Below are 13925 nucleotides of genomic sequence, written 5' to 3'. Positions count from 1 at the left end.
CTTTAGAGCTGGTGAAAGGGCTCATCGTTCCTGCAGCACGACGTGTGCTCTGCTGCAGCTCAGCTGGCTCATGGGTCAGGCTGGGTGGAGGCTTCTCTGGGCCAGGATGTGGAGCTGGGCATCCAAAATCGTGGAATCACAGAATGGTTTGGGATGGAAGGGACCTTAAAGCTCATCCAGTTCCGCCCCAGGGGCAGGGACACCTTCCACCTGCCCAGGTTGCTCCAACCTGGCCTTGGACACTTCCAGGGATCCAGGGGCAGCCACAGCTCCTCTGCCTAACCTGTGCCAGGGCCTGACCACCCTCAGAGGGGGAAATTTCCTCCATACATTTAACCCAAATTTATTTTCACCCAAATTTTATAAATAACCTAAAACCTGGCGATGATGAAAGCAAGCAGAGCCCCATCAGCTCTGCAGTTTTGCAGCTTTGCTTTCCCACTCTCCTGATTAGCCAGCGGTGACAGCTCAGGAAACGGATTCCACCAAATCTCACAACAACTGATCTGAGCTGCTCTAATCTCTGGGGAGATAAGGAGTTGCTACAGCAAAGCCAACATAAACCTGAGCTCTGGAAGGCTGGGCTGTTGTTTAGCCCCTGTTGCTAGTCAGCTACTGTACTTGATTTCAGAGACCACCCTGTATTTAAACCTTCTCACTTAACTCAACACATATATTTTCAACACCATCTGAAGCTCCCAGCCTGGACAGCCTCAGTCACACGGGGCTGAAGGACATTGTTTGGGGAGCTCTGGTGCTGCAAGAGCATCCCCTCAGCCTGAAGCTGCTGCAGATACGAGTGACAGCAGCTCCTGCAAAACAGTCGTGTTAATACTGAATTAATGGTCCTGCAGCTGCCCATCTAAAATAAAATACAGCCTGTTGTCTTCGTTGGCCTTCACAGAAAGTGTGATATTTGGAGGTAGGGACCCCCCTTCTTTTCAGGAAGCACTGCTCCCTGTCACGGCAATCCACTCTTCTCATATAATTTCCTTTATTGCCGACATGTTGACTGCTTTTATCCCTCATATTTTCTTTGTTTACTTAAAAAAACGCAGTCAAAAGTCCTGCTAAGCCCTTGGAATGCTGAGCAGGAGGTGGATCAGTTTGGGATGGGCATGTACCAACAGCAGAAAACAAGCGAATTTCCTGTTCCCAGCGGGAGCTCTTTTGCCCTGAGCTGGCTGTTTTTGCAGGATATTTTGCAGTAGAGATGTTTGCAAAGCTCTTCTGTATTCTCTGGCATTATCTGCCCCAAGCAGTACCTCAGTTTTCAGGGAGAACACACCCATATCCCACTGAGTCCTGCCAGCAATGTTGTGTGGTGGGTCGGGGTTTGAAGGAGAAACTTTCTCAGCTCATCATCAGCTCCAGCTCAGCTCTCACTGACATCTGAAGTGACTCCCTGAGGGGCAGGAGGGTGAATTGGGATTTACTGGGTTGCATCTGAGAGGAAAACCCCTCAGTTGCTGCAGGAGGAGTCCAGAGAGGAGCAGGGAGAGTTGGACCCCCTTCCACGATTCATCTTCTTGACAAGGGTACCGAAAGGTGGACCGTTCTCTCCACTTTCATCAGGGGAAAGAAGCAGCAGCTCCAAGGGCTGCTCCTTCCACTGCTCTCCACGGCCCTGCCCCTCTCCAGGAAGCTGCTCCTGCCTGAGGAGCAGACACGGACGTGCCTCCAGTCCCGTTCCCCAGACCGAGGGACAGCACCCGGAGCGTGCCTGGGATGGGGAGGGGCAGAGGGGAGGGGGAGAGCCAGGAGGGGAAGGGGAGGAAGGAGAGGGAGCCAAGACACCCAGCAGCCAGATTTGTCCCCAAAATACTCCCTGGGGCTGTGAGGTCATTCCAAAGCCCATCCTTGTTGACTCTGATTAACCTCCTGCCTTTGGAAGTCGCTGCCTTTGTGGTCTGGGTTTGATTTTTCAGTGGGTGTCTCTTTTTTCAGTGGGCTCGTAGGGCAAAAATTTGCTTTTTATTCCTGTTAAGAAGCTTTTAAAGAAGTCTTCCAAATCTTCCCAATATATTTATAGGTACTAGAAAGAAATTCCTCCCTGGGAGGGTGGGCAGGCCCTGGCACAGCTTGCCCAGAGAAGCTGTGGCTGCTCCTGGATCCCTGGAAGTGTCCAAGGCCAGGTTGGATGGGGTTGGAGCAACCTGGGCTAGTGGGAGGCATCCCTGCCCTTGAGGTGGAACTGGATGAGCTTTAAGGTCCCTTCCATCCCAAACCATTCTGGGATTCTGTGATTCCAAGTTCCTTTGCAGAGCAGCAGGTCTGTTTTCTCTGGGAATGTCCAGGGGTGCTGGGCCATCACCTCAGCTCCTCTTTGGGTTTCAGCTCTGCCAACTGAAGGTGTGAGCAGCCCTGACAGCAGCTTCAGACCAGGCTGTCACAAACCTGCCCCTTGTTTCTGGAGGATGTTCCAGGCAGACACATTCTGGGGGCTTTTGTCTGTGCTAATTCAGACATTTAAACTCCAGAAATTCGAGTGCATCTGTGTTGTTCCTTTACCTGCAGGGAAGAGAAAGAGGTGTCACCTCCTCCCCTTATCCAGTGTCAGTGCCAGGCACACCTTGGGTCATTCCTGTGTCATGCCAAGGCTTTCCCTCAAATCTGTCTCGTTCCACACCCAGGGAAATCACACCTAAGCAGGTCAAAACAGGAGGAAAAGCCTCATTATTTCTCCTTTTAACTTCAAAGCAGGAGCTTGGACTACGATGAGGGTCGTGTTTTGTGGCTGGTTTGTGCTTTCTGTGAGCAGAAGCAGCTCCCTGTGCTCTGCACTCCTGACACTGCCTGTGCTAGAAACACACAGCTCTGGCCAAAATGCCTGCTCCCAGCACTAATATCCAACAATAATGCTCTCCACATAATAAACCTCTTCTTCCAAGGGGCACTGATAAGAATTTCCATTTTTAGTCGAGGGCAAATGAACCGTTCAGCCTTTTATTTGTTGCTGCTGCAATTGAAGAAGGAGCAGAAGCTAATTTTTTAACTTTTCCTGTAAATAGTGCATTAATGAAGACAGATGGGTCAGCAGTATAAACAAAAGCTCTATCTCAAGCTGGTTTTGTTCTGGTTTTGTTTCCCAATATAGTAAGCAATCCACCATCCCCCTGGTTCCCATCCTATTAGCTGTGTTTGCACTCCAAATGTTGAACCGGGTCCTGAGGAAGTTTAAATTAACACTGGGCTGTAGTTTTTCAAACACTCACAGCAGATGTTCAAGTGCCAGGAAATCTTCCTGTTTTGTTTTTTTCCCCCCCCCTAAAAATGAATAGATTTTTGTGGCTCAGTGTGTTTCACAGAAAATACCAAACTGCACCTCTCCCTGTAGGTGACCCAGGCACCAAAACTGCCCAGGGCTGGCAAAAACTGCGTGATCCTTTGGTATTTCTACACTGCTGGAGGCTCTGGCTTGCTTTGAGCAGCCCAGGGAGGGCAGTGCAGCTGCTGCTGCTTGGGAGGAGAAGTTGGGAATAAGTTCTGGCTGCTGCTTTGGGTGATGGTTTCTTTAGGAGATGATTTTCCCTAAGTGACCTCGGTTTTTGGGGAGGTTCATCCTCCTGTCCTCAGCTCCAGCTCACCTGGCAGGGCACAGTGATGGATGGATGGATGGATGGATGGATGGATGGATGGATGGATGGTAAGACAGATACTTCAGTATTTTTCCAAACCTTTCTAAAATTCAGATGCAATTTAAGATTAAAATCAAACATCTGCTAAGAGGTCAATACGAAATAGACCAGAGATGAAAGGAAAAATCAATGCACACCAGTATTTAATGTGACAAATGAGGTTTTTTAGAAACAGAAGTCACAGTATTAATGTAGATGGATGGAAGGAAGGGGTAAGGAAACAAAGGAAACGAAAACATGCAGTGGAATATTTTTTTTTCAGGGGCTTGGAACATTTTTCCAGGGAGTCCTGACATTAGCAGCACTCCCAGCTGAGCCCTGGCTCTTGTCACACACTCACCATGTTATTTGTGAGTGTCATGTCTATTTGGACAGGGGCATTTAAAGCCCAAGCACTTCTGAGCTTGCAGAAACAACCTCAACGTGCCACTCTTTATAAAATAACTGCCCCCCATTTCTTTTTGGTGGCATTTTCTCTGATCTCTGCCATCAACTGCCCCAACATCCAACAAATGCCTTTGTATGTCCAAAGGCAAGGGAAAAGGGAGGTGGGTTTTTACTCAAAAAAATTTATAGTGATTATGGGCAATTACAGTGGGTTACATATTATTTTTAAGGTACAACCTCCTGTTCAGAGATGTTGGTGCTGTCAGGAAAGGACAGTGGTGCCAAAAGCAAATCACTGCCACGGGATCGGTCGCAGAAAAGAGATGATAAAAGCAAATGTCGGATTATCTCCCTAATGCTGGATTATCACTCCTAACAAGGTGAATGGCTTGTCTTGGCAAATGGCTTCATAAGAATCGTGGATGGTTTTGAAAGGGTCTGTGTGGTCACACTTCAACCGCTGGCTGCTGCAGTTCATGTCAGCAGAGCAAACATCACACCTCTCGCGCATTCCTCCAGCGCGCCATCAACCACAGGCCCAGATTGCAGAGTGGCTCGGGGGAAAGGTCTGGGAGCGGTGTCAGTCACTCTCAGGGGTGAGGAATAAAGCAATATAACTATCTGGGAACAGGCAGCATGAGTGGAGACTGCATAACTCTACAATAAACTACACAGCTGGGCACTTAAAGCCGTGATACCCCTGCAAGAGGAGTCACCCGCTGGACAAGACCAAATGTGCTCCAGAAGGCTCCTGAAATCCCTGCAGGGAGGAAACTGGGGCCTGTGGGATTTACCAATATCTAGGGGAGGAGATAAATCAGCAGCCCCAACCTCTTGTGCAGCACAGCCCAACAGAGAGAGATTTCACGTCAAGTAGGATCAGTACAAGGTTTTATCCAAGTGGGATTACACACCAGCACAAAAATAAAACATTCTGTATTCTACATTATATTACAAAGGCAGGCAGTCAATAAATAGGTCAATAAATTATGGGAAGCACAGAAGAGTATGTGTGAAAATAGGTGAAATTGGGTTTAGCTGGTGCATGATAAAGTCTTTTGTGTTCATTCCCATGGAGTGTTGGAGTGATTCTTTCGAAGACCCTTATCACTTCCAGGGAAGATAACTTTCCCTTAAAAGTGTAAAACAGATGCAGGGACAGTACACTAGGCTCTGGTACGGGCTAAAAGAGTCAACATCACTTACACTTTCCCAAGAATCTGACAAATTTGCAGCTTAGTATAAATAAAGTGACGGGTCTATTGTTTCTCAGCTCCGACACCTCCTTATCACCAGGATTTGTCTAGGGGGAGTGGCAGAAACATGGCATGTGACTCCTTCTCTCTGGTTTGGGGAGGGGGGCAACATCCTTATGAATTGACAGCTCCAGCACTCCCAGAAAGGGAAGATCCTCCCTGTCCCACTGGGGTTTGCTGTTCTGCCCTGCTCTGTGCAGATTTGGTGCAACGCTCCTCGGCCATTTGAGTGGGATGACGTGGCTGTATCATCTGGAATTCACTGCCCTGCGTAGGGGGATGAATTCCTTCTTAGCTGGGATAAATTTCAAGGGCAATTTTAGGGGATGCAACTTCAGGGATTCAGGAAATGTTCAGCACCTCTTTCTGCCACTCAAAGCTCTGGCCCTTGGGAGACAAGCCGTGGCCACCACAGCAAAACCAGAGTTTACACACAGTGGTTTGGGACTAAACCTGCACAGGGGGAATTTCTTGCCATGGCCCACGCCTGGCACTGCTCCTGGGCCCTTTGTTTTCCTGAGAAAAGTGGGAAAGGGAATGGTTCCCTTCAGCTCCAGATGCCAAATCATCCCTGCTAGTTACTTTAAACTGTGACAGGGAAAGGAATAAGAAAAAGGGAAAAAAGTCTAACATCTTGTTGTGCCTGTGGTGGTTCAGAATGATCAGAGACAGAATAAGATCTGCAGAGATTAAATTTAAAAAACTGAGCATGTAAAGATCTTAATAAAGATTTTACAGAAAACTGAACAATCTAGATGTGACTGGCCACGGCTCACCTATCTTTAACAGCCCTGCAGATGCCAATGAACATTGACAAAATACAAAAATATGCCTTTATTTCTGAGGATTTCAATGTGCCCCTTTGGCACGAAGAGCTCTCCCAGACAATCCAAACCATCTGCTCCATGCCCTGATGGGAGGAGGGACTCGGTCATCACTTGGACAGCGAAGAACAGCAAGAAGGAAGCAATGGACCAAAATATACAATCCCTGCGCTCGTACGACTTGCCCGTTCCCCAGAACAGGAAGCACACAATTATCTGTACATGCCTCATTAAATAACCTCATTAAATAGCAAATCCGAAATGTACAAATTTACAGACTGAATCATTAAATACTCCCCCTGTGCCCTCCCCTGTGCCTTCCCTCCTACTATCTGCAGCCACACTCCGAGACCACCATGCCCTCGTATTTGAACTTGTAGGTGACCACCCCTGCATCCAAGTAGAGAATGGAGATGGGGTCGAGTTTGGTGGGCACGCAGCAGGCCTTGGAGGCTTTCTGGGGGTTCTTCAGGTGAACCAAAGTCTTGACTATGGCGTGCTTCGTGGGCGTGACGTGCTCCGTCAAGGGGTAGGAGCACACTCCGTGGCACTCGTAGGCTTCGTACCCCGCCGGGGCGATGATCCAGGAATCCCAGCCAATCTCCTTGAAGTCGATGTAGAGCGGGGTCTTTTTGCAGTAGTTGCCCTTGGCGTTCCTGCGGATCCGGGCGGTGGAGTCGTAGATGATGTTGGAGCGCATCTGCAGCAGCGCCTCCTCGCCGGGCTGGTCGTGGAAGTGCCCGACCTCCAGCTGCTCCAGGTCCACGAGCTGCTCGTGGTCTATCATCTCGTTCAGCTCTTCCTTCTCCTCCTTCTTGTCGTTGCTCTGGTCGTCGGAGTACACGACCAGCAGGGGCACGTGCTTGGCCTCGGAGTTGATGTCGATGTCGAGCTTCCCCTCCCCGTCCCGCTCCTCCCCTTCCCTGCTCTCGATGTGAACTTCCAGCCGGTGCGTGGTCAGCCCGGCCCTCCTCCAGCGCCGGATGGCCTCGGTGACCTCAAAGCTCTCCCACTCGCTGCTGGTGCCGTAGACGTGCCGGGATGCCAGGGCCATCAGCTTCGGCTCTTCCCCTGCCCCGCCGGGGACGTTCTCCAGCACCTCAAAAATGGTGACCTTCCTGTCCAGCCCCTCGTAGAGCATCTGGTCCCGCTCCACCAGGGTGTAGAGCCTCAGCTCGGCCATGGTGATCTCCTCGTGGTGAGGGATGGAGACGTTGAAGAGGAGAGGGTATTTCCGGGTCCCGGTGACACCAGTAGGGTGGGAATCCAAGTCTGGAAGGGACAAAGATCAGAGGGTTCAGAAGGATGTCGGTACATCCAGAAACACACGCACTGAGGTTCATCCCACATGTTTGCCATCCCTTGGTTTCAGCTGAACAGCTCCAGGAAAGTGTTTGTTGTTTTTTTTTTTTTTTTCAGCACTTCCCAAAACTGTATTTGGAAAAAAGTCAACTTTATTTGAGATGTCAAAGAACAGCAAGATCCCAGAGATGCTAACAGACCATAAACCTGGATTTAGAGATTCTCCTTTTACCCCCAGCCCTTCCAAGGACTTCCTTCCCAACTGGAAGGGTTACATATTGAAAATGTGTGGCCTAATACTGAAATACAAATCACTCTTAGGTTGCTGCACAGCAATTATCTAATAAATGAGGAAAAATGTCTTCAGTGTAAGAGGAAGGGAGGACTGGAGTGAACATGAGAAGTATAAGCTGCAATAATCTGTGTCTGCTCAGTGTTTCTGAGGTAACAAGTGTTCCCTGCTGCTCAGAGATCCCTCAGACACTGCAAAGGCCAAGCACTGGTGGAGGAAAAGTTGCTCTGAGAGATGTAAAGGCTCCTGGTTGGGAGGAGCAGGTGGTGAATCCCCAGTGTGACCCTCTGGAGCATCAGTCCTGCCACTGAGCCAGTGGGCTCCAGGGGAGCAGTCCAGCAGGGCACTCAGCCAGGTCCTCAGGGCAGCTTTAGTTGATAAAAAACATGTAAGAAGTGCAGTATCTGCCTGTCCTGTCTGTGCCTGGTGCATTTCTGGTCCCTGCATCTCCCAGTGCAGGGAGTGGCTCCCTGGGGGGATTTGCTGCCTCCCCAGAAATCACACCAGGCCACAGAGACTGTCATTTCTACAAAGGCAAACTACTTGTACTTGTGACCTATCACTCTCTTCATCTCTGACTACTCCATTTTTCATATGCTTGTAGAAAACTGGCACTGATAAAGCTGCACGTACTGACCACGCTCCACTGGTGCATTTAGGCAAGCAGTTAATTAACTTCAGCACGTGACTTGTCCTGCTTAATTCCAGTTTTGAGGTTTTGAGGCACCTGCCTTTTCACTTTTTATTTTTTTTTTTCCATTCTGCACTTTCATCTGTTAGTAACCAAAAAAATGAGGGTTGATTCTGCTTCCATTTCCCTGCATGTCAGTTGGTAAAGGTGGTGAACAGGAGCAGACTGGGAGCTAAAGATAATGTTATACAAGAAGAACTACGATCTCTGTGCTGGAAGTAATCTTTGGGGCTTTCCTAGACCTCAATATGCTAAAACAAGGCCTCCAAATAAAGCCAGGGTGGGGAAATGCCACTTGATCATATGGGAGATGAGCACAGGGAATTCACCAGGAGGAAGGGGAAGGCCACACCATGTGCAAGGAGCTGAGTGAGCCTTAGCAGGGCAGGACAGATGATCCTCTCTAAGCCAGGTTGTGACTCTGCTCTTCAGCTAGAAAGTCCATAGGGTGAAAGATCTCCTGCTGTTCCCACTACACCCCTAGGAGCGTCAGGAAGGAAGATTTGGAGTCTGCAGGAAAATAAAATTTTCCCTTAGGGCTTTTAATCAGGTATTGAGAACTGATTACAGTCCCATTTACCACTTTATGGTCCATGGTTTAAAACAAAGAGCTAACTCCAGCCATGCAGCCTGTTATATTTCTATAAGAAAGGATTTGATGGAAAAGCATGAAACTACCATTACTGCCAATTTTCAGCAGGAAAGGAAACAATAAAAATGTCATGGTCTGTTTCTCCTGTCCTTACCATCCCAAATAATGAATCCCTCTATCAGAAGAGCTCTTTAGCATGAAGTGGATGGTTCTCAGTTACACAGACTCTGAGGACACGCAGCAAACGTTACCTGCATAGTCCTTTAACCGTGTGTAGTTATGCAGCTGTGTTAACATCAGCAGCCTGTCTGGTTTGGATGGCAAGAGGGGAGAGAGAAACACTGAAATGGCAGAAGTTCAGGCCAAATTTCCCCCACCTGGTGCAGAACTTCTGCAGCAATGAAACAGGCACAGAGCTGCCGACCCCACCTGTAATGCTGCCAGAGGTCAGTCTGTGCCATTTCGGTGCTGCAAACCTGCATTTTGCTTTTGCAGGTGGAATGATTTCAGGTTTATGCCACTAAACTATTTTTCTTCACCATATTGTACTTGGTATTTTCTTTTTAATCCCATTATTTTTTTCCGAGCAGTGCAAACTGAGAAGAGAACAACCCTCAAGTGGAGTAATGGGAATTTGGAACTGTCTAGTTGAAAAATATTTTTAACATAAAACCTGTGTTGCTGTAAAAAGGCAATGACAAAATACTGATTGTTAGTACTGAAGAATTATCTCATCCTTGTTGATCTGTGAGGGAATGATGAAGGAAAACGGAGAGGGAATGATGAAGGGAAAACGGAGAGGGAATGGCAATTAGACTTCTTCAGATTCTGTTTGCTTGTTTGTTTGCTTCTTTTTATTAGGAAATACTTTGGTCCTCCAAAGTAAAGCCTAAGGGTTATCCAAAATTCCACTTCCCATATTTCTATGTATCTGCTGGGCTGTGCTCCAATGCCAAGGCAAGAAACCTTTGCAAACACCCCAGGGATCAACAGTGAGGGGATATTAACAGAAAATCCATTTGGTCAAGCTGATGATATGAAAATATTGCACCCCTGAACAGTGTGTAAAAACATCTCTTGCCTTCATTTCAAATATCCCTGAAGGTACCCATTTGAAAAATTAACCAGGTAATTGCAAATGATGTGTCATTATGGGGATAAGGAAAATGATGCACCAAAATTATATGTGGTGCTGCCCAAACATTAAAGGCATATTTTCCCCCGAAACCTTGCAGTCTCCAGAGCAAAGGACAAGGGACCTGTCCCGCAGGATGTGGGACCTGGGCAACCCTGTCACACCCAGTGCCAACTGCTGATTTCCAAGACCATCCTCACCTAAAGGCCTTTTTCCCCAGCTCAGCTCACGCTCAGTGACTGCTCAAGACATCCCCCTCTGGCTCTAAAGACGCTCATTTCTATCCTCTTCTCCCAGTAATGCACATTTCTTACCTTCATTTTTGAAGCTCCTGATGATGTTTGCGGAAGGCATCGATGTCCTGTCGGTGGCAAACCTGTTGTACAGCTCTAGCATGTACTCTGGCGGGTCCACCTTGGCCGACTCGTGCAGGGGAATGTCAGAGAGGTTCAAGGTCTTCAAGAACTCGTTCTTCATATTCTGGAGCAGCGTGTTGAAATCAACCCCATCCTGCTCGGAGAGGATCTCGTCGAAAAGAGGCGCGTCTTCCTCCAGGGAGGAGTGCTCCAGGCTCAGGATGGGACTGCAGGCAGCCAGGTGAACCAGGAGGGAGAGGACAGCCCAGAGCTGGAGCGCTATGGAATCCATGGCTTCGCTTGAGCCTCCAACCCCAACGGGCTCTGGCTCTCGTGCGGGCTAAGTGGCCGTTTTATCCCCTGGGTCGTACGCGGCTCGTGTCACACAGACATGACAAGTTTGGAAGCTCTTGTCTTGGAAACTTGTGATCCGTCCTGTCTGTCTCCCCCTTCCCCCTCCCCAAGACCAGGGCCTGGTAATTGGATCTGACTTGCTCCCTGCTATGGCCGCCTTGCCTCCCTTATCTCGGGCAGCGTGAGCTGCTCACCAGATTTGTTGCTATCTCGCAATCCCCTCTGCCTTAATGAGCGTTTTGTAAACATTCTGCGCAGGACACTCAGAGATAGGACAAGTTTCTCCTCGGAGAGGAACTGCCCTTTCTCTCTCCCTCCTGGTAGCCGATTTCCTGGGCCGGGCGCGAACGGCTCTGCCCCGCGCGGATCCCAACGGAATTCCGCGGAGCCTCTGTCCGAGCGCCTCCATTTCACACCACGGGCAAACAACAGCTCCCTCAAGGTAACACCCCTGCCCTTGGCCAAACTGTTTTAGAGCCGAGCCTTTATGGTACCCTGACAAAGGAATTTCCTCGGGAAAAGTTCCGTTCTGGGCTTGTCCAGCGCAAAGCCCGGGCCAAGAACTCTCGGTTCACCCACAACACCAGAGTCACGAGGATGTGGAGTAGCACATGAGCCCAAGATGAGCGAGGGGAATGACATCCTGCAAGGGGTAGGGAGTTGGACTTGGTGTTCCTTATGGGCCCCTTCCAACTTGAGGTATTCCACAATTCTTATGACTAGGGGAATTCACAAACGATTCAGAAAGTCTGCACTTCCTTCTTAGTCACAAATTTGTGACTTGGCAAGTTAGAGTTTATCCTCAATCAGTGTTAAAAACACACAGAGGCCAACAGATAGCTCTGATTTCAGCTCCACACCAACTCAAACAGCTCAGAGACACAGAGTGGGGAACGTGGAAATGATTTTGCAAAAAACAGGCGCTAGAATTTCCATGGCCACACTTAGAAACACGTGGCTACAGTTTTATGCTTTAGTGTGCAAATACCCACAAAATGTGAGCATTGTGCATGCGAAGATAGGTCTGGTTCATACACATTGTTCACTTAAACCTGCCTGTTCTTCACAGGCTTTTCCCAAGTGCCCTCGTTTTGGCAGCACGGCCGGAGCTCAGCTCCTGTCCCCGAGGGGTTCAGCACTTGAGATAAAGAGGAATTTCTGCCCCTGTTGCAGAGTTTTTCCTTCCAAGCACTAAAAACTTCACCCAAACCACTGACCTGCTGGGTTTTCTGGTTTCTGCTTTTTGTCTGAGCACGTCCATTGATTTGTTACCCCATCTCTGCAACCTTCCCCCTTCTTCGTTAGCCCAAATTTAGCACTGGTAAAATGGTCATAAATCCAGCTCACTATTACAACCACAGGTCATGCCTGGTGTTAAATTAATACTGGTTTAAATTTATACTGTATTTTTTATTAAATATCAATGTAATAAATGATATTACAAATATGACAGAATAATTAGATAATGCATATAAATATATATAAGTGATGTATAAATAGATAAAATAAATAAAATAGGCAAAATAAATATAAAATAAAGATATAGTAAAGATATAGGATAGAATAAATAAAAATAAATGTAGAATAAATATATATATAATAATATAAATTAAAAAATAAAACAAATATCTTTCTTAAAATCACGTGCAGTGTTGGTGTCATGGAGCCAGACACTGCCATGGCATTTTAAACTCATTAAAAAATACACAAAACAAATATATAATTAAAAAACATAACAAAATTAATACCTTCGTGGCAAGCACATGCAGTGCTGATGTCATGGAGCCAGATTTTGTTGTGGCACTTTAACCTTTTCCTCCTCTGAACATAGGGAACCTGACAACAGAAGCCAAGTGTGTTACCAAGGTCCCTGTTGTTGCTACACCACACTGCAAGTAGATATTTGAGCTTAGCAGGATGAATTTAGACCTCCTTGTGGCGTTTGTGGTCACCTGTGCAAGTTTATCTTAAATCCTCTGCAGCCTTATCAAAGGCCCATCTCCACATATTGTGGCTTTCCAGAGCTAAGAATGGAAAACTCTGGGAAATTTTGGAGTAGTTTGGGTGGCTTTTGTTAATTAACTTTGAGAGAAAAGCGCAGTCCTCTTTTTGGTGGAGATTCATCACCCAGGTGAGGGCTTTGCTGCCAGAGGAAGTGAGATTAACATCAATAACCCTGAGAACAGACTCTGCCTTAACTCTTTGATGCAGCACAACAGTGGCTCCTGTAAAGGGAAGTCTTTGGGATGGGTTCAGCTAGGAGGTTCATCCTGAGAGTGATGTCACCTGCAGAAATGGTTTCCCTCTTAGTGTTCAAATATCACTTTGGAAATGCAGCGATTTCACATAACTGTGCAGATCCCATTGAACTGCAGAATTAAACTGGAAGAGCTGCTGCACCGGGGTCTGTGGTGCTACAGGGCTCCTTCCCGAGGGGTTGGGGTTTTCTGTGACATTCAGAGCTGAAGGGCTTGACTTTAAAAGGGTTTCTTCAGCAGGTTTTTAGCTGGGTCTCCTCTCTCACTGGGAACATGCTGGCTTTTTTGGGGACTGCACTCCGTCAGACACTGAGAGAAATTCTTCCCTCTGTTACTCTGTTAGTGCAGATGAACAGTTCTAGAGGCAGGGGAGCTTTCCTATGTTCTCCCCCATTTCCTAGGAATTAAAACTTAGCCTGTTGTGCAATCCTGGCTCCCTGGGTTTGCAGCAGTGACAGAAGCAGCTCTGACAGCAGAGGCTGCCTGGGACCCCCCCGAGCCCTGCTCAGCCCAGACACATTTCCTGCGAATCTGTAACTTCACACCCTGCAGATATAACCATGTAAAGTAAAAAGCAGTGTGAGCACAGTGCTCTGACATTGATTTCCTAACCTCCAAGTGTGTCATCTTGCTGCAGTGCCTCGTTAGGAACGATTCCTGCTCAGACATTCCAAGTGCCTTTGCATTTCCGCTGTCATTTTGATAACTCCCTGAACAATAGCAGAGGGCAGGGGGTGCAGGGTTATACACAAACCAGTTTCTGCTGCTTTTCCTGACTTATTCCATTTAGACCCTGCTGGGGATGTGCCAGATGAGGAATACCCAGAGAGTACATCTGAT

General features: G+C 47.8%; 1 protein-coding gene across 1 annotated transcript; it reads right to left on the bottom strand.

Moving 5' to 3' along the window:
* Window positions 1-3608: 3608 nt before the first annotated feature.
* On the bottom strand, window positions 3609-10911 carry BMP10 (bone morphogenetic protein 10). Its single transcript, XM_050325760.1, has 2 exons — window positions 10432-10911; window positions 3609-7377 (listed from the first exon to the last, which is right to left on the bottom strand). Exons 1-2 carry the CDS (start codon window positions 10763-10765, stop codon window positions 6434-6436), a joined length of 1278 nt encoding a protein of 425 aa, XP_050181717.1. The 5' UTR covers window positions 10766-10911; the 3' UTR covers window positions 3609-6433.
* Between the last annotated feature and the right edge of the window lie 3014 nt (window positions 10912-13925).

Source organism: Myiozetetes cayanensis, unplaced genomic scaffold (genome assembly GCF_022539395.1).
Source record: "Myiozetetes cayanensis isolate MyiCay16 unplaced genomic scaffold, myiCay2020 scf30, whole genome shotgun sequence".
Lineage (NCBI taxonomy): Eukaryota > Metazoa > Chordata > Aves > Passeriformes > Tyrannidae > Myiozetetes > Myiozetetes cayanensis.
This window is presented reverse-complemented; position numbering and strand designations above follow the sequence as displayed.